A 25,398-nucleotide genomic window follows, 5' to 3' on the forward strand; every position below is an offset into this window, starting at 1 on the left:
TGACCATGCAGCCTGTCATCAAGTAGACACTGAGCAGTGTTAGCCAGTGAACTGCTATTCCCTGTCTGAGGGCACCGCGAGCGTGAGAAAGTTCTACTCACGGTGCCGTGTGACAGGTCCTGTGAGTTCAAGGCCAATGAACTCACTTCACCTTTCTGACATCAGCATGAGCACTGTGGGAAATTTTCCCATGGCGCTCGTGCCAACGTCATGCAGGTGAAGTGAGTTCATTGGCCGTGAACTCACAGGACCTGACAATACAGAGGTGACATCAACCCCACAAATATGAACCTCACTTGCAAACACCAATGCAAACACCAAAGGGCAAGTGGGAAAAGCCAGTCAAAGCACCAGATTTGGCGTATCTAATAGATGTGCCTTTTTAAGGGTGGCTGAGGGCTGCTATTTTTAGGTGGGGGGGCAATATCAATGACCCCTTACCAGCCTGAGAATACAAGCCCCCCAGCTGTGAGCTTTTTTAGCAATGCTGGTTGTTAAAAAAGGGGGGGGACCTCATGCCATTTTTTTAAATTATTTATTTAAATAATTAAATAATATGTCGTGCCGACCCCTCTATTTTTTGAAAACCAGCCTTGCTGAAGCTGGCAGCTGAGGTTTGCAGCCCCCAGATGTGAGTTTTGCCTGGCTGGTTATTAAAAATAAAGGGGAACCCATGCAGGTATTTTTAAATGTATTTACAGCGCAGGAGCGGCTGATGAAAACTCCCATCCACCGCTCCTGGTGTCACTGTTATTAGCAGCAGCAGGTGTCAGCTGATGGGAGCTGTAATCTCATCAGCTGATACTAGTGACAGGAAGAAAGCTTTATACCTCCAGTAACAGTCGAGTGCTCCCACCGGAGCATCTAATATATTATCGCCTGATCTAACATCAAACCGCTATCTCTGATCGTTCTTATGCACATAATTAAACCATAATAGCACAAGGCCGAATTTAAGACCTACCCTACTGCATAATAACACCCAGTTTTGTGCTAAATTCGAGGTTATTGGAAATAAATATGCTTTTGACATCATGTTATTAAATATAGAGTTTCTAAAGAAAGAAATAGAAACTCTTAAGATGAAACAGAGTGAGACAAAGAATTTACTCAAATCTGTTGCTTCAGAAGAGGAATTAGGCACTATTAATTCCAGAATTGAAGTAAATCTTAGTAAATATAGGACTGAACTTGAGGACACTAAAAGGTCCAAGTGGTTCAGGGATCTGGATGATTATAATAATGGCAGAGTCTATGGTTGGCAGTTTAAAATCTCTGGGACTATGTCAAATAAATCTATGTCAGGGCCGAGTCGCCCTAGAGGGAATCCTAAGAGGCCAAGGAAACCCCAAAAATGTATTTATTTTCTACAGATGATGGTGGTATGATGAATGCTGATGCGCACTGTTTTTTAGCCAAGGTTAAAGTTTTTTGAGGCCCTGTTTTTTTTTGGTGTTTCCCATGCTGTCACACAGCCTGGGAACAACAGCTTTTGTGCTATGTATGTTCGGCTATATCCGGCAATTAACCCCTTCCCGACCTGTGACACAGCGTATGCGTCATGAAAGTCGGTGCCTTCCCGACCTGTGACGCATATGCTGTGTCACAGAATGATCGCGTCCCTGCAGATCGGGTGAAGGGGTTAACTCCTATTTTACCCGATCTGCAGGGAGAGGGGGAGTGGTACTTCAGCCCAGGGGGGGTGGCTTCACCCCCCCGTGGCTACGATCGCTCTGATTGGCTGTTGAAAGTGAAACTGCCAATCAGAGCGATTTGTAATATTTCACCTATGAAAATGGTGAAATATTACAATCCAGCCATGGCCGATGCTGCAATAGCATCTGCCATGGCTGGAGACCCCGATCTGCCCCCACCCCAGCCCACCGATCGCCCCCCCAGTCGTCCTTTTTGCCCCGATCTCCGTTCCGCTCCCCTCCTCCCTCCTGTCGGCTCCCCCGGTCCTCCTGTCCGCTCCCCAGGTCCTCCGATCCCCCCCCCGTGTTCCGGTCCCACCCCCCCATACTTACCTAGCTCCGATGTCCCTCCCGGTGTCCGGCCGTCTGCTTCATGGGTGCCGCCATCTTGGAAAATGGCGGGCACATGCGCAGTACGCCCGCCGAATCTGCAAGCCGGCAGATTCGTTCCTGCACATTTTGGTCGCTGTGATAAGTTCTATCACAGCGATCAAAATAAAAAAAATAGTGAATAAATCACCCCCTTTATCACCCCCATAGGTAGGGATAATAATAAAATACAGAAAATATAATTATTTTTGTTTTTCCATTAGGGTTAGGGTTAGGGGTAGGGTTAGGGTTAGGGGTAGGGTTAGGGGTAGGGTTGCACTTAGGGTTGCACTTAGGGTTGCACTTAGGGCTAGGGTTGCACTTAGGGTTGCACTTAGGGTTGCACTTAGGGCTAGGGTTGCACTTAGGGTTGCACTTAGGGTTGCACTTAGGGCTAGGGTTGCACTTAGGGTTGCACTTAGGGTTGCACTTAGGGCTAGGGTTGCACTTAGGGTTGCACTTAGGGCTAGGGTTGCACTTAGGGTTGCACTTAGGATTGCACTTAGGGTTGCACTTAGGGCTAGGGTTGCACTTAGGGTTGCACTTAGGGTTGCACTTAGGGTTGCACTTAGGGCTAGGGTTGCACTTAGGGTTACACTTAGGGCTAGGGTTGCACTTAGGGTTGCACTTAGGGCTAGGGTTGCACTTAGGGTTGCACTTAGGGCTAGGGTTGCACTTAGGGTTGCACTTAGGGTTGCACTTAGGGTTGCACTTAGGGTTGCACTTAGGGCTAGGGTTGCACTTAGGGTTGCACTTAGGGTTGCACTTAGGGTTGCACTTAGGGTTGCACTTAGGGCTAGGGTTGCACTTAGGGTTGCACTTAGGGTTGCACTTAGGGTTGCACTTAGGGCTAGGGTTGCACTTAGGGTTGCACTTAGGGTTGCACTTAGGGCTAGGGTTGCACTTAGGGTTGCACTTAGGGCTTGGGTTGCACTTAGGGTTGCACTTAGGGTTGCACTTAGGGTTGCACTTAGGGCTAGGGTTGCACTTAGGGTTGCACTTAGGGTTGCACTTAGGGTTGCACTTAGGGTTGCACTTAGGGCTAGGGTTGCACTTAGGGTTACACTTAGGGTTGCACTTAGGGTTGCACTTAGGGCTAGGGTTGCACTTAGGGTTGCACTTAGGGCTAGGGTTGCACTTAGGGTTGCACTTAGGGTTGCACTTAGGGCTAGGGTTGCACTTAGGGTTGCACTTAGGGTTGCACTTAGGGTTGCACTTAGGGCTAGGGTTGAACTTAGGGTTGCACTTAGGGTTGCACTTAGGGTTGCACTTAGGGCTAGGGTTGCACTTAGGGTTGCACTTAGGGTTGCACTTAGGGCTAGGGTTGCACTTAGGGTTGCACTTAGGGTTGCACTTAGGGCTAGGGTTGCACTTAGGGCTAGAATTAGGGTTAGAATTAGGGTTAGAATTAGGCTATGTGCACACGGTGCGGATTTGGCTGCGGATCCGCAGCGGATTGGTCGCTGCGGATTCGTATCAGTTTTCCATCACGTTTACAGTACCACGTAAACCTATGGAAAACCAAATCCGCTGTGCCCATGGTGCAGAAAATACAGCGCGGAAACGCTGCGTTGTATTTTCCGCAGCATGTCAATTCTTTGTGCAATTCCGCAGCGTTTTACACCTGCTCCATAATAGGAATCCGCAAGTGAAATCCACACAAAAAACACTGGAAATCCGCGGTAAATCCGCAGGTAAAGCGCAGTGCGTTTTACCTGCAGATTTTTCAAAAACTGCGGAAAAATCCACACAAATCCGCAACGTGAGCACATAGCCTTAGGGTTGGAATTAGGGGTAAGACTAGGGTTAGGGGTGTGTTGGGGTTAGGGTTGTGGTTAGGGTTGGGATTAGAGTTAGGGGTGTGTTGGGGTTAGTGTTGGAGTTAGAATTGAGGGGTTTCCACTTTTTAGGCACATCAGGGGGTCTCCAAACGCGACACGGCGCCACCATTGATTCCAGCCAATCTTGCGTTGAAAAAGTAAAATGGTGCTCTCTCCCTTCCGAGCCCCGACGTGTGCCCAAACAGTGCTTTACCCCCACATATGGGGTACCAGCGTACTCAGGAGAAACTGATCAACAACTTTTGGGGTCCAATTTCTCCTGTAACCCTTGGGAAAATAAAAAATTGCGGGCTAAAAAATTATTTTTGAGGAAAGAAAAATGATTTTTTATTTTCACGGCTCTGCGTTATAAACTTCTGTGAAGCACTTGGGGGTTCAAAGTGCTCACCACACATCTAGATAAGTTCCCTTGGGGGTTTAGTTTCCAAAATGGGGTCACTTGTGGGGAGTTTCTACTGTTTAGGCACATCAGGGGCTCTGCAAACGCAACGTGATGCCCGCAGAGCATTCCATCAAAGTCTGCATTTCAAAGCGTCACTACTTCACTTCCGAGCTCCGGCAAGTGCCCAAACAGTGGTTTACCCCCACATATGGGGTATCACCGTACTCAGGAGAAACTGGACAACAACTCTTGGGGTCAAATTTCTCCTGTTACCCTTGGGAAAATAAAAAAATCAGGGCTAAAAAAATTTTTTTGAGGAAAGAAAACGTATTTATCATTTTCACGGCTCTGTGTTATAAACTTCTGTGAAGCACTTAGAGGTTGAAAGTGCTCACCACACATCTAGATAAGTTCCCTTGGGGGTTTAGTTTCCAAAATGGGGTCACTTGTGGGGGGTTTCTACTGTTTAGGCACATCAGGGGCTCTGCAAAAGCAACGTGATGCCCGCAGAGCATTCCATCAAAGTCTGCATTTCAAAACATCACTACTTCACTTCCAAGTCCCGGCATGTGCCCAAACAGTGGTTTACCCCCACATATGGGGTATCAGCATACTCAGGAGAAACTGGACAACAAATCTTGGGGTCAAATTTCTCCTGTTACCCTTGGGAAAATAAAAAAATCAGGGCTAAAAAATTTTTTTTTGAGGAAAGAAAACGTATTTATTATTTTCACGGCTCTGCGTTATAAACTTCTGTGAAGCACTTAGGGGTTCAAAGTGCTCACCACACATCTAGATAAGTTCATTTGGGGGTCTAGTTTCCAAAATGGGGTCACTTGTGGGGGGTTTCTACTGTTTAGGCACATCAGGGGCTCTGCAAACGCAACGTGACGCCCGCAGAGCATTCCATCAAAGTCTGCATTTCAAAACGTCACTATTTCCCTTCCGAACCCCGACGTGTGCCCAAGCAGTGGTTTACCCCCACATATGGGGTATCAGCGTACTCAGGAGAAACTGGACAACAACTATTGGGGTCAAATTTCCCCTGTTACCCTTGGGAAAATAAAAAATTCAGGGCTAAAAAAAATGTTTTGAGAAAAGAAAAAATATTTTTTATTTTCATGGCTCTGCGTTATAAACTTCTGTGAAGCACTTGGGGCTTCAAAGTGCTCACCACACATCGAGATTAGTTCCTTGGGAGGTCTAGTTTCCAAAATGGGGTCACTTATGGGGAAGCTCCAATGTTTAGGCACACAGGGGCTCTCCAAACGCGACATGGTGTCCGCTAATGATTGGAGCTAATTTTCCATTCAAAAAGCCAAATGGCGTGCCTTCCCTTCCAAGCCCTGCCATGCACCCAAACAGTGGTTTACCCCCACATATGGGGTATCATCGTACTCAGGACAAACTGGACAACAACATTTGGGGTCCAATTTCTCCTGTTACCCTTGGGAAAATAAAAAATTCTGGGCTAAAAATCATTTTTGAGGAAAGAAAAATTATTTTTTATTTTCACGGCTCTGCGTTATAAACTTCTGTGAAGCACTTGTTGGTTTAAAGTGCTCACTATGCATCTAGATAAGTTCCTTGGGGGGTCTAGTTTCCAAAATGGGGTCACTTGTGGGGGAGCTCCAATGTTTAGGCACACAGGGGCTCTCCAAACGCGACATGGTGTCCGCTAACGATTGGAGCTACTTTTCCATTCAAAAAGTCAAATGGCGCGCCTTCCCTTCCGAGCCTTGCCATGCGCCCAAACAGTGGTTTACCCCCACATATGAGGTATCGGTGTACTCAGGAGAAATTGTCCAACAAATTTTAGGATCCATTTTATCCTGTTGCCCATGTGAAAATTAAAAAATTGAGGCTAAAAGAATTTTTTTGTGAAAAAAAAGTACTTTTTCATTTTTACGGATCAATTTGTGAAGCACCTGAGGGTTTAAAGTGCTCACTATGCATCTAGATAAGTTCCTTGGGGGGTCTCCTTTCCAAAATGGGGTCACTTGTGGGGAAGCTCCAATGTTTAGTCACACAGGGGCTCTCCAAACGCGACATGGTGTCCGCTAACGATGGAGATAATTTTTCATTCAAAAAGTCAAATGGCGCTCCTTCCCTTCCGAGACTTACCATGTGCCCAAACAGTGGTTTACCCCCACATGTGAGGTATCAGTGTACTCAGGAGAAATTGACCAACAAATTTTAGGATCCATTTTATCCTGTTGCCCATGTGAAAATTAAAAAATTGAGGCTAAAATAATTTTTTTGTGAAAAAAAAGTACTTTTTCATTTTTACGGATCAATTTGTGAAGCACCTGGGGGTTTAAAGTGCTCACTATGCATCTAGATAAGTTCCTTGGGGGGTCTAGTTTCCAAAATGGGGTCACTTGTGGTGGAGCTCCAATGTTTAGGCACACGGGGGCTCTCCAAACGCGACATGGTATCCGCTAAAGATTGGAGCCAATTTTTCATTCAAAAAGTCAAATGGCGCTCCTTCCCTTCCGAGTTCTGCCGTGCGCCCAAACAGTGGTTTACCCCCACATATGAGGTATCAGCGTACTCAGGACAAATTGGACAACAACGTTCGTGGTCCAGTTTCTCCTTTTACCCTTGGTAAAATAAAAAAATTGTTGCTAAAAGATCATTTTTGTGACTAAAAAGTTAAATGTTCATTTTTTCCTTCCATGTTGCTTCTGCTGCTGTGAAACACCTGAAGGGTTAATAAACTTCTTGAATGTGGTTTTGAGCACCTTGAGGGGTGCAGTTTTTAGAATGGTGTCACTTTTGGGTATTTTCAGCCATATAGAACCCTCAAATTGACTTCAAATGTGAGGTGGTCCCTAAAAAAAATGGTTTTGTAAATTTTGTTGTAAAAATGAGAAATCACTGGTCAAATTTTAACCCTTATAACTTCCTAGCAAAAAAAAATGTTGTTTCCAAAATTGTGCTGATGTAAAGTAAACATGTGGTAAATGTTATTTATTAACTATTTTGTGTCACATAACTCTCTGGTTTAACAGAATAAAAATTCAAAATGTGAAAATTGCAAAATTTTCAAAATTTTCGCCAGATTTCCATTTTTTTCACAAATAAACGCAGAAATTATCGACCTAAATTTACCACTAACATGAAGCCCAATATGTCACGAAAAAACAATCTCAGAATCGCTAGGATCCGTTGAAGCGTTCCCGAGTTATTACCTCATAAAGGGACACTGGTCAGAATTGCAAAAAACGGCAAGGTCATTAAGGCCAAAATAGGCTGGGTCATGAAGGGGTTAAATCAATGAATATTGAAAATTCGGTGATCGTGAGCCGAACCAAATATTGTAATACATATTCACTCATATCTACTATGGACCAATCCTTGTATGCACTGCTGTGCTCGCTAGGTGTGCCACCATGCCAGGTTTGATCAGTGGCCTCATCATCAACCACGTCATCTTCAAATTCCTCAATCTGATCCTCCTTCTGAGTTGCAATTTTAGGCTGACCTGATGACAACTGCTCGTCACGATGTCCTCTTGAGACATGAATTGTCCTTCCCCAAGTGGCTTTCTCCTGGCAGTGTAAGCTCAAATATTTGGGAATCACTGCATTCCACCTCCTCATGACCATCTTTAATGGTGCACGTTGAGAGGCCTGACAAATTATAAGGGAACGTAAACAGTTCCTCAGAGTGACCAGTGTTGGGGTCATATGTCTCCTGGGACTCTTTATGGTGGGAGGATGGAGGCTCAGGTTGAGGATTCAGAGGCCCAGCCTCTTGGCTACTGAGATTGGATGGTGCGGAAGACTTTGTGGTGCTGCTTGTCAACTCAATGGAGCCTTTCTCTGTCATTCAACCCAAAACATCCTGGCAATTGTCTGGGTTCATCAGTGGTGTACCGCACTGACCACATTTTGACAGGAAGCTAGAATGAGATCCAGTCACCTTCTGATCTGTAACATGGCCTTGGCTGGCACCACCACATCCATGTCCCTTAAAGTCACCCTTTCTCATATCGAATGCTTTATGCTTATGAAAAAAAATGTCCTTAATATATCAGCTTTATTACACACGGCAACAGCTGACTCACGAAAATTAGCGATAAATAGTCACGTTTGCTTTTATCTGCAGACTTTGTGCCAGTCGAACAACTGCTAGATAAAGATATGCTACTTATTAAACCAATAGAAAATGCGTAGGCTTGTGCAGATTGGTCAATGACACTCCTGTCTCTTTCCCTTGAGGCTGCTTCCAAGTAAAATGAGGCATGTACATGTTTCGGACATGGATTTCAGGCCTGACAGACAGACCACAATACAGGCCCTCACTTGCATTGTATTCAGAATTTAATTCTAATACTTTTGGTGTCTGGTAGAATTGAATTTACTGACATTGATCTTACAGCTCCCCCAACTCCTGTATTATATGCACCTTACAGCAGCTTCACCCGCTATGACAGTTGTTCCAATGGGATCTGGTGAAAAAAATGAACTGTGGAGCTTAGAAAACACTGGTTTCACAGCACCTGCTGGCTCTCTGCTAATTTTCATTGCCGCATAATGACATGGTGGTTGACATGGTGGAGGTGGCGGGCAAAGACCAAAATTCAAATGGGCATGTTTTAGCTGGCATTGTAAAGTGATGGGGAATATGTATTCCACTATCTGCATATGGATCGCCCCTGCATAAGGGCAATGGGGTACTCGGCACCGGGTCCTTTGGTATTCTGCAGGGATGTCACGGTGGCCCGACCCGGTCCATGGCCCTTAGAGGGATGTCCAATAAAAGGAATATGATAGTGATAGAAAACAGCTGACCGCACTACCGCTGTCGCAGACCGTGAACCCTTCAAACCATAAAGCCGCAGTCTATCCACAGATGTCGGGTGCTCAGGCCGAGGAAACAACAATCTTGAATAGTTGAAAAAGAGAATAATAACGGCAGCACTCACCAATCTTCGCACACAGGTTCCTTTATTATCAACAATTCTTCACGGCTCGGGGGTGTATATTTACATTAGAACATGGCAGCCGAACGACGGCCATTTCGCGCCCTCCTGGCGCTTCAACGGGTTGAATTGGCGCAATTTTCTCCACCAGAGTGGTAAAGCCAGTGACTAAGGGCAGATATTAATAGCCTAGAGAGGGTCCATGGTTATTGGCCCCCCCTGGCTACAAACATCTGCCCCCAGCCACCCCAGAAAAGGCACATCTGGAAGATGCGCCTATTCTGGCACTTGGCCACTCTCTTCCCACTCCCGTGTAGCGGTGGGATATGGGGTAATGAAGGGTTAATGCCACCTTGCTATTGTAAGGTGACATTAAGCCAGATTAATAATAGAGAGGCGTCAATTATGACACCTATCCATTATTAATCCAATTGTATGAAATGGTTAAAAAAACACACACACAATATTGTGAAGTATTTTAATGAAATAAAGACACAGGTTGTTGTAATATTTTATTATACTGGTAATACACCTGAAGACCATCGCTCTGTAACAAAGGAAAAATAATAAACCAACAATATACATACCCTCCATAGATCTGTAACGTCCCACGATGTAAATCCATCTGAAAGGGTTAAAATATTTTACAGGCAGGAGCTCTGCTATAATGCAGCTGTGCTCGTGCCTGTAAAACCCCAGGAATGAAGGTAATGTAGGTCAATGACCTGTATTTACCTTCATTCGCGGTGAGGCGCCCTCTGCTGGATGTCCTCATATGAACTCCAGCGTGGGAACTTTTCCAAGGCTCCAGTTGTCCTGGTGGACTGGAGTGAGAAGTGTGGTGTATGGTTTGTGATACCTGGTAGGAAGATCTTCTTTATTGCCATCAGACATAATATCACTCCCCCTGGTGGATGAATGACATTACTGCAATGACCAGGACTCTGGGGCGCTGCACTTATTTGGCATGAGGTTATAGACCTCCTGAAAGTATGAGTGAGAGCTCCCCCAAATGTATGATATAGGGCCACCTGAGGGCTTTTCCAAACTCATGTTTCACGGCATCTGCTGGCACTCTGCTAATTGTCAGTTAGGACTGCATAATTGCATAGCAGTGGACATGGTGGTGGTGGAGGCAAAAGCCCAAAACTCAAATGGGTATGTTTGAAATGGTATTGTAAAAAGATGGGTAATATGTATTCCACTATCTGGCTAACTATTTGCCATGGGGTAGGGACCTCCCGAAAATAGGAGTGAGAGCCCTCACAAATATTGAAGTAAAAAATAAAGCTAAAATGCTCCATGCGAACATATGCTAAAGGGAAGGTATAATTTTTTTCAGTTTTATTTTGCATTACATACATGTATTTATGAAAGAAATCATGTTTAGTATCATTAAAAATTAACTTTTACTAGAATATTCTTAAACGACTGACAAAACATTAATGGTGCCTACCAGGCAAGAAAACATAAATAGACCTACAGCTGACTTGCACAATAGCAGGAAAGGAAGGTAGGTGGGTGTTTCTAATTAACCCTATTGTCCCCTGATATAACCCTACCTTCCAGCGGAGGTTGGCACCCTAACTTGAATGCAAATTGGTTCCCCCCACTCACCGGCGGCTCACCATGATAAGCCTAGGAGTCCCTATTTAGTTGGTAGTACCATAATCAATAACACATTAAATACTACAACAATACCCCTGTCATCAGACCAATGATATTTATTCAGGCCTGAACAAGCAGTCCGACATAAATAACTAAGGGACTGTGGTGAGACTTTATATACAGGCAGCCAAAGTTCAAATGATAACCGAACAAGAGGAATGTATTACCAGATACAAAATAAACACTGCAATTTGCAGATTCACTAATGAAATAAAATTATAATTACTCTATTAGTTTTGGGCGAGAGATATACAAGATATATTAACTATAACTCACTATTAAAGGAGTCCCTTACTGCGGAGGTTGGCACTCTACGTATAATGCAAGTGGCGCCCCCACTCACTGATAATTCTCCTTCACTGACCCTCAGATCTTTCCCTCCAAAGGGTGCCTACAAAGGGTTACCAGTGAAGTGGAGAGTTGAAAAATTGGGTGATACTCTTGGAGTGTCCCTTGTTGGAAGTGCTCAGAAATTGAATTCATTCCTCAATAACAATTTATACAATTAATCTAGAGCTAGAGCTTCATGGAACTCCAGAAAACAGTCAGCAAAAAAGGTGCAAGGTGCAAAGTGCTCAGGTTATGTGCATATGAAAAGGTCCCAAATACCTTATACCAATACACTTTATATTCACAAGTTCATCAGAAAGCATACAAAAATATAACAGTCCTAGGTATTTCAAATGTACCATAATTTTTCATATATTTTTTTTATATTTTTAAGGCTTGGTTTAGTGCCCAACAGCGCATCATTCAGTGGCCATCATAGCCCAAAATCCAGTACTAAATCAATGGTTAAGCTAAAGGTAGTATGCAAAAAAATAGTTAACTATTGCACCATGCCCAACGTAGATCAGAAAAATATAAAGCAAACAATACTGATAAACTTATCTGAATGTAGTCATAGAAACATGATTTCAGCCTCTATGCATTTCCCTCCCATGATGAAAGTTCATCAGGAGGCATATGGGACTTTCTGTGTACACTCACAACATCAGAGATGAATACAGCGCCTAGTTGAAGGTAAGTGAACCAGACGTAAAGTGCTTTTAAATAACTCAGAGAGCCAGTCATTAGGATTCCAGAGGGAACACACTGGGGTTATCCATCTAACTCCCTGACATATTTTTGTCCCCATTCCAAAACTAAGCATGTCCAGAGCACAGGCACTAAAGGTCCTCCAAGGTAATCATCGGCGGCGCATGCACGGTTGAACACCAAAGTGTCTATGATATGTAATAGGACCTGGTGTGCATCACACCGTGCATGCACCGTCTGCGGTAGACAACGCCCGCGCAACAGATGACTAAGTGCCCACAGTCACTCATCCCATCCGGGCACAGCATAACCCCTAATATCCACAAGGCGTAAAGGCTGCAATTCCATGGCAAACAGATTGGAGAGACCATGCAATAATCACAGAGTTTACAGGCCGTGAGTCATGCAGGAACATGCTCTGTGGCGAAGAGCTCTAAGCTGGCCCATATCATCCAGACAATAACACAATTGGGCGAGAATCATCCAAGGAGGCCACAGGCTGTTCACAATTATTAGTTATCGGAAAAACTAATAGTGAGCATACTGCTCTGAATTAGAACGCATAGAATATGTGTACAGGGTGGGCCATGTATATGGATACACCTAAATAAAATGGGATATCAACTTCTTGTTTGTGGCACATTAGTATATAGGAGGGGCAAATCTTTTCAATATGGGTGGTGACCATGGTGGCCATTTTGATGTCGGCCATTTTGGATCCAACTTTATTATTTCCAATGCGAAGAGGGTCATGTGACACATCAAACTTCTTGAGAGTTTCACAAGAAAAACAACGGTGTGCTTGGTTTTAACATAACGTTATTCTTTTATGAGTTATTTACAAGTTTTTCTTTGTTTACAGCCATTGACATGTCACAGAGATTAACACGTGAGGAGTAGTGATGAGCGAGTATACTCGTTGCTCGGGTTTTCCCGAGCACGCTCGGGTGGTCTCCGAGAATTTGTAAGTGCTCGGAGATTTAGTTTTTGTTGATGCAGCTGAGCTGCGTGATTTACAGCTGCTAGCCAGCCTGAGTACATGTGGGGGTTGCTTGGTTGCGAGGGAATCCCCACATGTATTCATTAAGGATATATTACTATTGAAAAAAAATAATGCCGTTAATTGACTACAATAAATTACTAAGCATCTAAATTAATTCCACTAGTTATTTTAAGTTTTAGCATTTTCATTTCATTTTTTTTTTAAATATATGTATCTTTAAGGACTTTTCAAGTAACTTGAGCTTGTCTGACTTTTTGATCTTGTTTAATGAGTGAATGAATTATCATCTAATCGCTTCTTTACAATGTAATTGACTGAATTGCTGACACTATATACTTTTACTCAATGGAAAATATTATTCATGTATTCTTTTTCTATCTAAACCTACATAAAACGTGTTTCTGTTACGCAATTTTGAGACTTTCATTTATTTAACAATGTTTGCAATAATTAATCTAAATAATATAGCATCCAGTGATTCAGCATTTGTTTTAATGGCAGAACTACTTGAAAGTGAAGTATGGACAATTAGTTTTTGTTGGAAACAATAACAGCTCTGCCATTAAGAAACAAGGAATTACTGGTTTTATGTTAGAACAGTCATAGCTAGAATATATTTGCTTCAAAATGAATACATTTTAATTAAACCTGCTGGTAAACTTATTTTTATGAGTATAAACAAGTCATTTCCCTTTCTTTACAAAGTGTAATATTTTTAAGAAGTACTGCATACCTAAACACATACAATCAGGCCCATAATACATGGACACATTTTAAAATTAATCTCTGGTTTGGATTTTATTGGGATCAGAAATAAAAAATGTGGCTGTGAACTGATTTTTGGGGAAACTATATAATGCCCAGCTGAATTTCAGGAGTCTACAGTAAGTCATATCATGTGGGTCAAAATGGTGGCTCAGGGGTTAACACTGATGCTTTGCAGCACTGGGGTCCTGGGTTCAAATCCCACCAAGGACATAATTTGCAATGAGTTTGTATGTTCTACCCGTGTTTGTGTGGGTTTCTTCTGAGTTCAGTTTCCTCTCACTCTCCAAAGACATACTGAATCTAGGGGATCTAGATTGTGAGCCCCAATGGGGACAGTGATGATGTCTGTAAAGTGAAGTGGAATTAATGGTGCTATCTAACTGAGAAAAATAAATAATACATAGCAACATAGAAGTTCACCATGTGTCACACCAAAAAGTTAATTTACTATTTTTCTGCAGCCAAATACTAGTGCAAACCTAGCTTTGACCTCAATGTAATAACTTGAGCTATGCCTCAGGCTACTGTTATTAGTAAAAACAGTGTTACTGAATTACTTAAACTAAAAGTGCTGCCAAAAAATGTTACTATATTATGCACAGTGCCCACAGCATACAGTACCCTCAGAGGGATAGCTGCCATGAGGGTGTTAGATCCCCCTGGAAGACCTAGAGTTTGTCGTCATGTCAGGTAATGAATCACAGGTCTTATTTAAAGATGGTGTGATTTGTGTCCCGTATTAAATGAAATGAGTTTCTTCAGGTGCTGAAGAAGTTAACAACCCTTTCCATACTGGTCAGAAACATGCAGCTCCTTTTCAGCTGCTTCTGATCTTGTCATTACCTCTTTCTATATAAACTGCTCAGACCTTCTTGCCCCTGCTGGTAAAAGATTCATCTTCCTGTGCTGTGTGCTAAACCTAAGTGGTTGAAATAGAGTTGTTGTAGAGATCTTCTGTGGTTTGCCATAGTATGTGTGTTTTTATCCCCTGGCCCCTGTCCATTTAGCTTATTTCTCCTTGTCGTTAGTGATTTCAGGACCCGTAACCACACTGATCTGCTCGTAATTATAAAACATTGACATATGAAAAGACCTTATGAACATTTAGTTACTTTTTAATAATGTATTTTAATGTACAGTATAAAATGTGATATTTTGCACATATCTTTGCTGGTGAATGTCAAGCATCATATAGTATGTCCTGTAAAAAAATAATGCATGCCATGATAGCTCCTGATCTGGGAATGCTTACACAATACCTAGAGAATATATGGAATTTGAGCAGAATTAGTACCAATTAAACATCTACTAGGTATTAAAGTCTTCCATGTAGTGTTTATAGAACACATTGGAATGTACTTACTATCCCCCCAGCATAGTAGAGGACCAAGTTTATAGGCAGCTTCTGAGTGTGGTCTGTCTGTATCAGTTATCACTATTTGGGTCACTGGGAGGTGATCTTTGTTGGACAAGAATCCTTTGTCGTTTGACCTGAAATTTGAATATAAAAAATGAGTATAATCAAACATAACCTAAGCTACGTAATTTGATGTTCGCATATACACTGAGAAGATAAAACAAACAGATTTTTGTAAAATGTGCCTTTTAATTTGATTACAGTGGTTATTTTATTAGTGACAACAAGCCGTTACAGATTGGAGCCACCTGATTCATGCAAGCATTTAGTTAGAGAAAACCTCGGCTGAAGAGACATTTGCCATTACAGAACATCTCTACAGTCGGGCTCATAGAGGAAACAAGGAAGCAATATTCCTTATGCACTGAAATGCACAAAGACATGGGCTGATCATATGAGAATTTTAAAAAATTATTTTCTAGATTGTACCCTTCAAAGTTTAGTAAAATTTTACAGTTCTTCATTATACCCATTGGTTCATTCCTAATGCAAAGTTGAAAACTTTAGTCACAATGAAATATAAATATAATTTCAGATATTTCATGTTTGCATGCTATAGAGTTACAGAGTGCTACTTTATTTTGTTTTTTTTTAATATGGAGATGGCGACTCTTAGTTTGCACCTTTTCACACGTGATTTCTGTTTGGAAGTGATGGTCAGTCTTTGGATATTTGTATATATAGGATCTCTGACTGAGCACTCCACCCCTCAGCCCCTGGTGGTTTTAATTACAGCAGGATCCTACCTTCCCATATAAATGTACGCCATCAGCCCATGAGAGGAATACCCCCCGCAACGAGAATTGCCTAATCGTGGCTGCCGGGTACACATGAATTGCCCAAATTATGCGCTAAGTATTCTCAATTTTTCATATTTCTAGTGCAGTAATACAGTTCAAATGTAATATATTTCTTGTTTATATGCCATAGCGCTACAGAGTGCAACTTTATTTCTTTGATTATTAATAGAGATGCCTACTCTTAAAAAGTACCTGTACACACCTGATTTCTGTTTTGGAAGTGACAGTCAGTCTTTTGATATTTATAAATTACAAATAGACATGAGCTGTTCTTATGAGAATTTAAAAAACAATTTTTTAGATTGTATCCTTCAAAGTTTTGTAACATTTTACAGTACTTCATTATATCCACAGAGCCTTTTATCTAGCCAAATCAGTTCTCATACTTTGGACTCACGAGAGCCAATAGCTCGAAACACCATATCTCCAAATTGAGATTCTGATTTGGCTTTTATCCTAAGTCATATTGCAAAACTCGTTAAAAGGTCGATTGTGACTTGTAGCATCGCTACTTCCAACAGGTAGCACTATAGAGTTCAAGTCCTCTTTCTCTCTAAAGCGGCAATATGCATGTTAAAATTCTCAAAGGAGCATTGCACGGCGAATAAGTCTCCTTACCTTGACAAGCCAGAACTGGCATGTCACTCTCCACAAGGAGAAACCTTACCCCTCAGACCCCTATACCCACTGGTTCATTCATGATTCAAAGTTGAAAACTTTGGTTGCAATGAAATATAAATTATATCTATCGCTATTGCTAAAAGCAATTAAATAATAGTCAACACAGAACGAGCATATTACCATTCACTTTTGTCAGCATCACAGTTGCAATAATGTTGGGAATCCACACAATTTCCTTGAAGTCCACACGAACACTTGTTTATATTTGGTAAGGAACCAGTCCAGTAGGTATGAGATTGATTATTACGTCCAACCCACCAAGTGAAAGGGATGTTGCCTAAAATAAAAATATGCTTTTATGATTATTTTTTGTAATATGTATAAAAAAAGTATAAAAACTGAGTTTATCTATTTATCTATCTATCCCTGGTTATCTCTATTCATCTAGCAATATCTATCTTTCTAGTTCTCTATATCTCTTTCTATATTTAACTATCACTATCTATATATCTTATCACATTTCTATCTATCTATCACATATCTATCTCTCTGCCTACATGGGGTAAATAAGTATTGAACACGTTACCAATTTTCTTATCAAATATATTTCTAAAGATGCTATTGACATGAAATTCACATGAAAGGTGGTAATAAATGTCCATAAATTATGTTATGTGTAATAATGAGAAATGACACAGAAGAATAGTATTGAACATGCTTGCTGAAATTTATTTCATACTTCGTACAAAAGACTTTGTTGGTGATGACAGCTTCAAAACACCTTCTGTAGGTAGAAACTAGTTGAAGGCATTGCTCAGGTAAGATTTTGTCCCTTTCTTCCACACAAACATTTTTTCAAATCCTAAAGGTTCCATGGGCTCCTTCTTTAAACTCTGAGCTTTAGTTCCTTATATAATTTTTTATTGGATTCACGTCCGGTGATTGACTGGGCCATTCTAGAAGCTTTATTTTCTTTCTCTAAAATGAGTGAAGAGTTTCCTTTACTGTGTGTTTGGAACTATTTTCTTGCTGAAATGTCCACCCTCATTTCATCTCCATCATCCTGATTTTTATAAAGTACAATTGTCCATTCATCCTTCCTTCAATGATATGAAGTTTTCCAGTGCCGTATGCCGAAAAACAGCCATCCACATGATGATGTTCCCACCTTCAAACTTCACTGTTGATATGGTGTTTTGCGGGAGATATGCAGTGCCTTTTGGCCTCCAAACATGGTGTGTATTATGCCATCCAAATAATTCAGTTTTGTTCTCTTGACCAGACTATATTTTCCCAGTGTTTCACTGGAGGCAAATTGACAGCTGCCAGATGTGAACAAGGGGACTTAAAGAATGAGAGCGATGTCGCCAAAGAGTATATACCATACAGTTGCTCAGGTAGGCACCAACATGGGATACTCCACACACACGGGGATATGAACACACATACACAAAATACACCACACAATACTACGAGCTTGAACATATATACCACCCTCAGCACACATTTCACCACACATACACCAACCTCGCTACATAAAAGTCAAAACACAAAAGTCACCACTCAAAACTCGCCCCGTGCAAAATTTGTCACATGCAAAACCTGCCACACGCAAAACTTGCACACGCGGAAAAATTGCCACATGCACAAAAGTTGCAACACATGCAAAAGTTGCCTCACACAAAACTTGCACATACTCAAAACGCACCACGTGCAAAACTCGCCATGCGCAAAACTTGCTGCACACAACTTGCTACACTAACCTGTCACATGCAATTCGACAAACAAAAAGTTGCTACACTCATGTTGCCACACAAAACTCATTTCACAAAAGTCGCTACATGCATGTCGCCACATGCAGCTCAACACACACAGATTGACACATGAAACTCGCCCTAAAACACACACGTCTGGTATTATCCTTCAATAATAAAAATCTGATTAATAAGCAGACAAACTACAAGAGCAACAAATGTACCATATAGGAAATACGGCAGCTGTCAGTCACATGACCTGTCTATTATGTGTATGTGTGAGCTAATATATACTGCCAGGGGGCAGGGCTTACTGTTGGCTGGGGATTTATCAGGCTGCCAATTTAGCTTACAAATACTGAGGTAAAAATACTGACCAAATAACGTGTGAACGAGGTCTAATACAGGAGGAGATGACATACAGGTATATACTATATACAGGAGGAGATGACATACAGGTATATACTATATACAGGGGAGATGACACAGGTATATACTATATACAGGAGCAGATGACACACAGGTATATACTATATACAGGAGGAGATGACATATAGTTATATACTATATATAGGAGGAGATGACATACAGGTATATACTATATACAGGAGGAGATGACCTACAGGTATATACTATATACAGGAGGAGATAACACACAGGTATATACTATATACAGGAGGAAATGACATACAGGTATATACTATATACAGGAGGAAATGACATACAGGTATATACTATATAAAAGAGATGACACATAGGTATATACAGGAGGAGATGACATACAGCAGGTATATACTATATACAGGGGAGATGACATACAGGTATATACTATATATAGGAGGAGATGACATACATGTATATACTATATACAGAAGAGATGACATACAGGTATATACTATATACAGGAGGAGATGACACATTGGTAAATACAATATACAGGAGATGACATACAGGTGTATACTATATATATGGGAGATGACAAACATGTATATACTGAGGGGAAAATGAGAGGTGTGAGGTGAAAATGAGAGGCGTGAGGTAAAAATGAAAAGGTGTGAGTGCAAAATGAGAGGAGTGAGGGTAAATAGTGGAGTGATCGGAAAATGACAGATGTGAGGTCGAAATGACAAGTGTTAGGGGGGAATGAGCGGAGTGAGGGGGAAAATAAGAGGAGTGAGGGGGAAAATGAGAGATGTGAGGGGGAAAATGAGAGGCGTGATGGGAAAATGAGAGAAGTGAGGTGCTATAACTAACTACAGATATTTACTATGCCCAGGCAATGCCAGGCTCTTCAGCTAGTATATATATATATATATTTCCATCGCAATTCATTTTGCTGGATTGAAAAACCTAGCTACTTAATACCACACAAGCTTTACCCGAGCACAGTGGAGTGGATTACTCAGGAACCTGATTGAACAACATACATATATTGGACAGGGTGTGCTGTATTTACAAACTTTCTTATATTACTGCTCAGTTTACAAATTCTTCTGTAACCAGTGCCATCAGCACGTTTTGTAACAATGAGGTTGCAAAGATCTGGAGACAGCTCACTGGTTCTACCCATCATGAGATGTTTCTTGTGTGGCACCTTGGTAATGAGGCCATCAGTTGATTCAGCTGATATTATTTTTCACTATGTGGCAGGATTGCTTTCAGTTAACTTACAGATTTCAGCTGGTGTCATGACTTTCCATGGCTTTTTGCACCTCTCTTACTACATGTGTTCAATACGCTTTTCCCTGTGACACTTCTCATTATTACACATAACTTAATTTATGGACATCTATGGTTTGATTTTTTGCCTGTGTTGACTGGATGAGTTGTTACCAACATCTGGTGAGAATTTCATGTAAATAGATTTACATATCTAACTATCTATCTTCTATACATTTTTTAATAGATCATAGTTGTTCTAAATCTGTAATGAGTAAGTTATAAGGTTTTTTTAAAGATCATTGAAATAAAAGCCTACACTTAGTATCAGTCAATGATTAATATAGAAAACCCATCATAAGTCAGCTGTTTATATATCACTAGTCAGACTACATAAGACATATGTTTGGATATTTTGTGTCAATGAAAAAAGAAAGACATAATTGAAAAGTTAGAAAAGCATAACAAAGTTGAATAAAGTTTAAAAGCAGTCCATTTTATAGAATTACAGTACATGGGTTCTTTACAGTCAAAGCAGTTCAAGTATAGTACTTTTTAAATATTCCTAAGCTTTATGGCTGAACTACATGGATTTGAGTCTCTATTCAGCTTCACAAGCAATAATGCTATGTTTTTCTTAATAACTTTGTCTAACAATTCTGGATAATTGTTTGCTAATGACAAATAACTGTAATATTTAGGATAAGATAGGGTTAGCCTCCCTAAAGTAAGACAAGTCTCAGCTTTGAGTTTTTGCATTAAAATTATAAGTTAAAGCCAGTTTTTACATTAATTTTGATAACATTTTTCATACATTTTAAATGAATTTAAATTGAATTCACATACATTTACATAATATACAGTATATGCTAAAGCAACACTATTTACCATGATCTGAAAGGTGTACATTAGGATGCATAGCGTATCATGGAATAATATATAATTAAATTTACAACTTCCCCAGATACACTGAAGATTTATTTCAAGTTAAAAGATGTTCTACAAATAACCTAATTTTTCATTACAGTCAAATATTTTACTTTTATTAGTGGAAAAGAGCACTAGGAGTCTGCATACTCACTGAGGCATGATATTAGAATCATTTATCTCGAGAGGCTCACATCTACATTTTAAAATTAAAGGTGAAAAAACTGAGCACCATTTTTTTAATATGTGTACAAATGAGATACATTGAAATTGTACTGTAAAAGATATAGTATTAATACAAATTAATGATTAATAAAAGTGTGTTATAGTTTTAATGCATAATTTTTGATAATGTAAGTTTTAAACATAAAAGTGTGCTTAACGTATTTTGTTATTGTAAAAAGGGCTAAAAATTCTGGACAAATATTACAGAGACCCTATTCTCGATTTCCTTTCACTTAGCTATTCAGTTAAACAAAAAAAAAATAGACTGCCTTAATTGTTCAATGGAGGTGCTTACTGAAGACATTTTTCTACAACTTATCTGGACCTCAACATCCAGCTATCGGGTAGAGATGAGCAAATAAATTGTAGTCAAATTGAATTCTACATGAATTTTGCAAAAATCCTCATTTGCCAAAATGCTGTTTTTTATCATGTTTCTGAATCATGAAAGGCCATCAAAATGTTTTTTAAAAAAAGATTCTTACCTCTCCAGCCCCTCTGCTACTCTCCTCCACCCCACCAGCCCTCATCACATCTTTGGATCGGTGTCAGCACCATTGCAATCCATGGTGCTCCATTTGCAAGGCTGAGGCTTCTGGGTTTGCTGAGCCTAAGAGGATTCTGCAACCTTCCAAAGTTTGCGACCCATAATGTCACGACCCCATTTGGGCTCATGTGTAGAACGGTTATTATGCTCAGGGGTTTGGACAAACCCAAGAGAATAATGAGAGACATTAGATTTTCTGTGAAAAAATGCATGAAAGAGCAAATTTGAATTTTGCATTATCCACCCATTTCTGGTATCCTGCATCTGTATTATGGAGGTCCAGAGATTTGTAAGTTTTGTTAGTTTAAACCCTTAAAAATTGTCTACTGTGACATTAGTCTGCACAGCATTGAGTAGCTACAAAGAAACCTTGGTTTGCTAAAAGTGAGCAACTAGGTGATTATTTTGTAGACAAGACAAAATACTAAATATGTTTCAAACAGAAAAAGGAAGCGAAGTGTGAGAAAGTTACATTGTTTTGAATAAAAGCTCAAATAACTTTTGTTTTAATAGCTTATAATTTGTTCTTTGTTAAGAACATGCAAATTCTTGTTTTATAAAATTGCTTTTTACACTGCAATAAAACATTATTTCATAGCTGTGTATTCTGACAATATTGCTTTGGCCCAACAAAGTTTTTTTTAACATTGCGTTTCTATGACACACATACACTTCACAATGTCCCACTTGGCTAGAAAACACTTTTCAGGCATTTTTAATTCTTTTACAGGTGTAAAGTTAAATTTGAATACAGATTGGCCTGTACAATATATAAAGCTAGTGAAAAAGAGTTTTGTGCTATATTAATTTATTAATTAATCCATGCACATTATCTCATGTACTATTTGGAATATGCCTTTCTGCTTACATTATATGAATAAAAGATTAAAGTCTACTTGATTTAGACCTTGAGAAGAGAAAATTGAGACAATCACCTAATCTAAAAAAAATGTACAAATTTTATTATCCAGGTTTTGCAGCATATGCTCTAGGTATATTTGCCCAATAGGATTATGTGATACGGTTTTGGCTTGTGCCACCGCTACCCTTATTATGGGCCCTTCACATTTAGGCATAATACTTTTCTGCTGCATTGGCAGCAGCTTGATTTACCTGGGCTTCTGCATGCCACTTGACCACATGGTCTGGATATTTTGACCCTGCCTCATATTGGATATGTCTATAATGACAATATATTGATTTAGCTACTTTGTCATATATCCAGTTATTCCAATTTATCCACTTTGTTCTGCGCCCCTTGTTTGTTCGTTGCCTGCTATTGTGTTCCCATCCTTTCCTTCTCTGTGTACACTGGCATTTTATAAAAAATAATAATTTTTGATACCCTAATAAAATTTGTACATTTTATTTAGACTAGGTGATTGTCTCGATTTTCTCTTTTCTGTGTTATTGCTATGTTATTGACTACTGGTCTGCTGAACGTCCCATACTTGGCAGAACTACAATAGTTTCTAGTAAGCTTACATTACAGTGGTAAACTATGCCCAGTATCTCCATTGGGTGGTTTTATTATTTGATTTAGACTTTGCATTGCTCAGTAGAGAAAGGTCTATACATTTTTGTATTGCATCTAGCTCTGCATTGTATAGTAGTCAACACAAAATGACAAACTGTAATACAGTCCACCAATAAAATTCCACCCCATTTTCCTGCCAAATTCCATTTTCTATGATAGCACAATGATGCCCAGCACCAAGCAAGTGAATGCAGCACTTTATCACTGTCTGCAATTTAGTATAAATGGTCACGTGTTATAGGACACATATTTATGCTGCCATATAAAGAAGATCCAATGGGTGCTCACGGCACTGGTGGCACGGTAATAGTAAAAAAAAAATGAAAAAATAATAATTGTACCATTTTTTTAAACACATGAGCATGAAATTAAGGTTTTTATTTTGGAGAACTCAGAAAACTTTTAAATGTATAAGTAGGAGCATAGCAGTTTTACCCAGTATGCTTCTACATACATTTTGGGGAACACAAGAATATATGTTTGACATCTACAAACAAAACTTTATAAAATCTATTAATTCTGCACTAATATCTCTAGGCCAGCTTTCATATTCATTTCACATGGACTGTGAACTCCAGTAGCAGTAAAGCTGCTACTTCTAGTTAAATTGATTGTGGTTTAGATATTACTATATGAGTCTCAAGAGAAAGTTCATTAAAATTAATGGGTCTATAATTAAGTTAATTCATATGCCATTTGTACTGCAATAAATTATTTACTGTTTGAAATACCCATTATTGAGTTGCATGTGAAGCATAATCTCATATGAAAAAATTACTATATTCAATTTAAAATGAATTCCTAATAGAAATATTTCTTCCTATATCACTAACGAGAAGGTAACAGGAGCATAATAAATGTTATCTGTCACATTGTAATTAGGTATGATATTCTTAGTCAACGTTTCAAAGGGTATTTCCTTCTTGGCTATAAATAAAAATCTCTTAACTATCGCTGCTTCGTATCAAAAGTTATAAAATGGTAAATGGCCTGGCTCCAGCATTTATACAGTATTTTTTCTAGGGTACCATAAAACTTGTGGGTTCAGTATTTTCTAAATTGCAGTAGTTACAAAGTATTAATAGAAGCTCCTAGTTTCCTTAACTCAGACTGGAATATGGCTGAAAAGGATTCATCCAACCTTCAAAACCAATTAAAACGGATTTCTTTTTAACTTAAGCATTCAATATTAATACATTCTGGAGGCACTGTATTTTCTATGAAAAGTGCTTAGCTGAAAGGCTGCAAGCTTAATTCTGCTTCAAAACTGAAAACGGAAAGTTCAGATGTGACTTCAGCTTAGGCCCATACCAAACTGTCATATATTCAGAAGGGTACAAGAAAGTCAAATTTGGAGAATTGCTTTGTGGAATCCTCACATTGCAGACTGTTAACTCTTTCTGTGCCTACCGTGACATGCTTGCATATTATTTCCTTTACCCGATTAATCAGTATCTCTAAAAATGCAAAAACAAAAATCCTCATTGTCTTCATTTTACGTAATTATTTTTACGTAATGAAAAGTATCAGGGTTTTTTTCCTCCATTTTATATCGCTCTACAATAGCTCTACAGGCAGCTTTCCATATATCAGATTCAATACTATTAGCATGTTGGTAATAATGTGCTTACATCTAGCCATCATCATTCAAGTATAACTTTATTAACAGTGTCTAATATTGCGTTTAGATTTTAAAACAACTTACAATATCAAGAAGCATCATGCAAGGTCAAAAATGTCTACAAATAACTTTATAGAGTGCAAAAAAAAACTTATAAGGTTAATTTTTCCACCAATATAATCCCTATATATTGAGAATCTAAACAGTAAAACTACAGCTGTTTACTATGATAGCATTCTAAGTGACTCTGTGACCAATTTTCAATATTGTTGTATTATGACTTGCTTTCCATACTCCCCTTATCAGGATGCCACCAAAATTAAAGGAAATCTGTGAGTAACATCAACCCTCCTAAATTGTATGGTCTATATTGCCATAAAGGTCATAGCAAGCTGAATAAACTACCACCTTGATATATGTAATCCGATGTCTTATTCCAGAAAAATCCGTGTTTTTCTTAGCATGTAAATGAGCTGTTAAGATCTATGGGCCCGACATATAAATCTCTTGAGAATCTGCCTCCAGAACTTATTTAAAATGAAAGAGGGCATTAGTAGGGTGGGACATGTAAATCAGGAAAGCAGACAGTCAGTCTCA

At 39.7% G+C, this 25,398-nt stretch overlaps 1 protein-coding gene across 1 annotated transcript in view; it reads right to left on the minus strand.

Annotated features, from left to right (window-relative positions):
* The window catches only part of LOC143818487 (contactin-associated protein-like 4), a 696,988-nt gene that overhangs the window by 173,688 nt on the left and 497,902 nt on the right, over nucleotides 1–25,398 (minus strand). The window contains exons 14-15 of the mRNA XM_077299784.1: nucleotides 16,712–16,868; nucleotides 15,057–15,184 (exon numbers count right to left, since the gene is read on the minus strand). Coding sequence (XP_077155899.1) covers nucleotides 15,057–15,184; nucleotides 16,712–16,868 — 285 coding nt within the window. The remainder of the gene's footprint in view (nucleotides 1–15,056; nucleotides 15,185–16,711; nucleotides 16,869–25,398) is intronic.

Source organism: Ranitomeya variabilis, chromosome 1 (genome assembly GCF_051348905.1).
Source record: "Ranitomeya variabilis isolate aRanVar5 chromosome 1, aRanVar5.hap1, whole genome shotgun sequence".
Taxonomy (NCBI): domain Eukaryota; kingdom Metazoa; phylum Chordata; class Amphibia; order Anura; family Dendrobatidae; genus Ranitomeya; species Ranitomeya variabilis.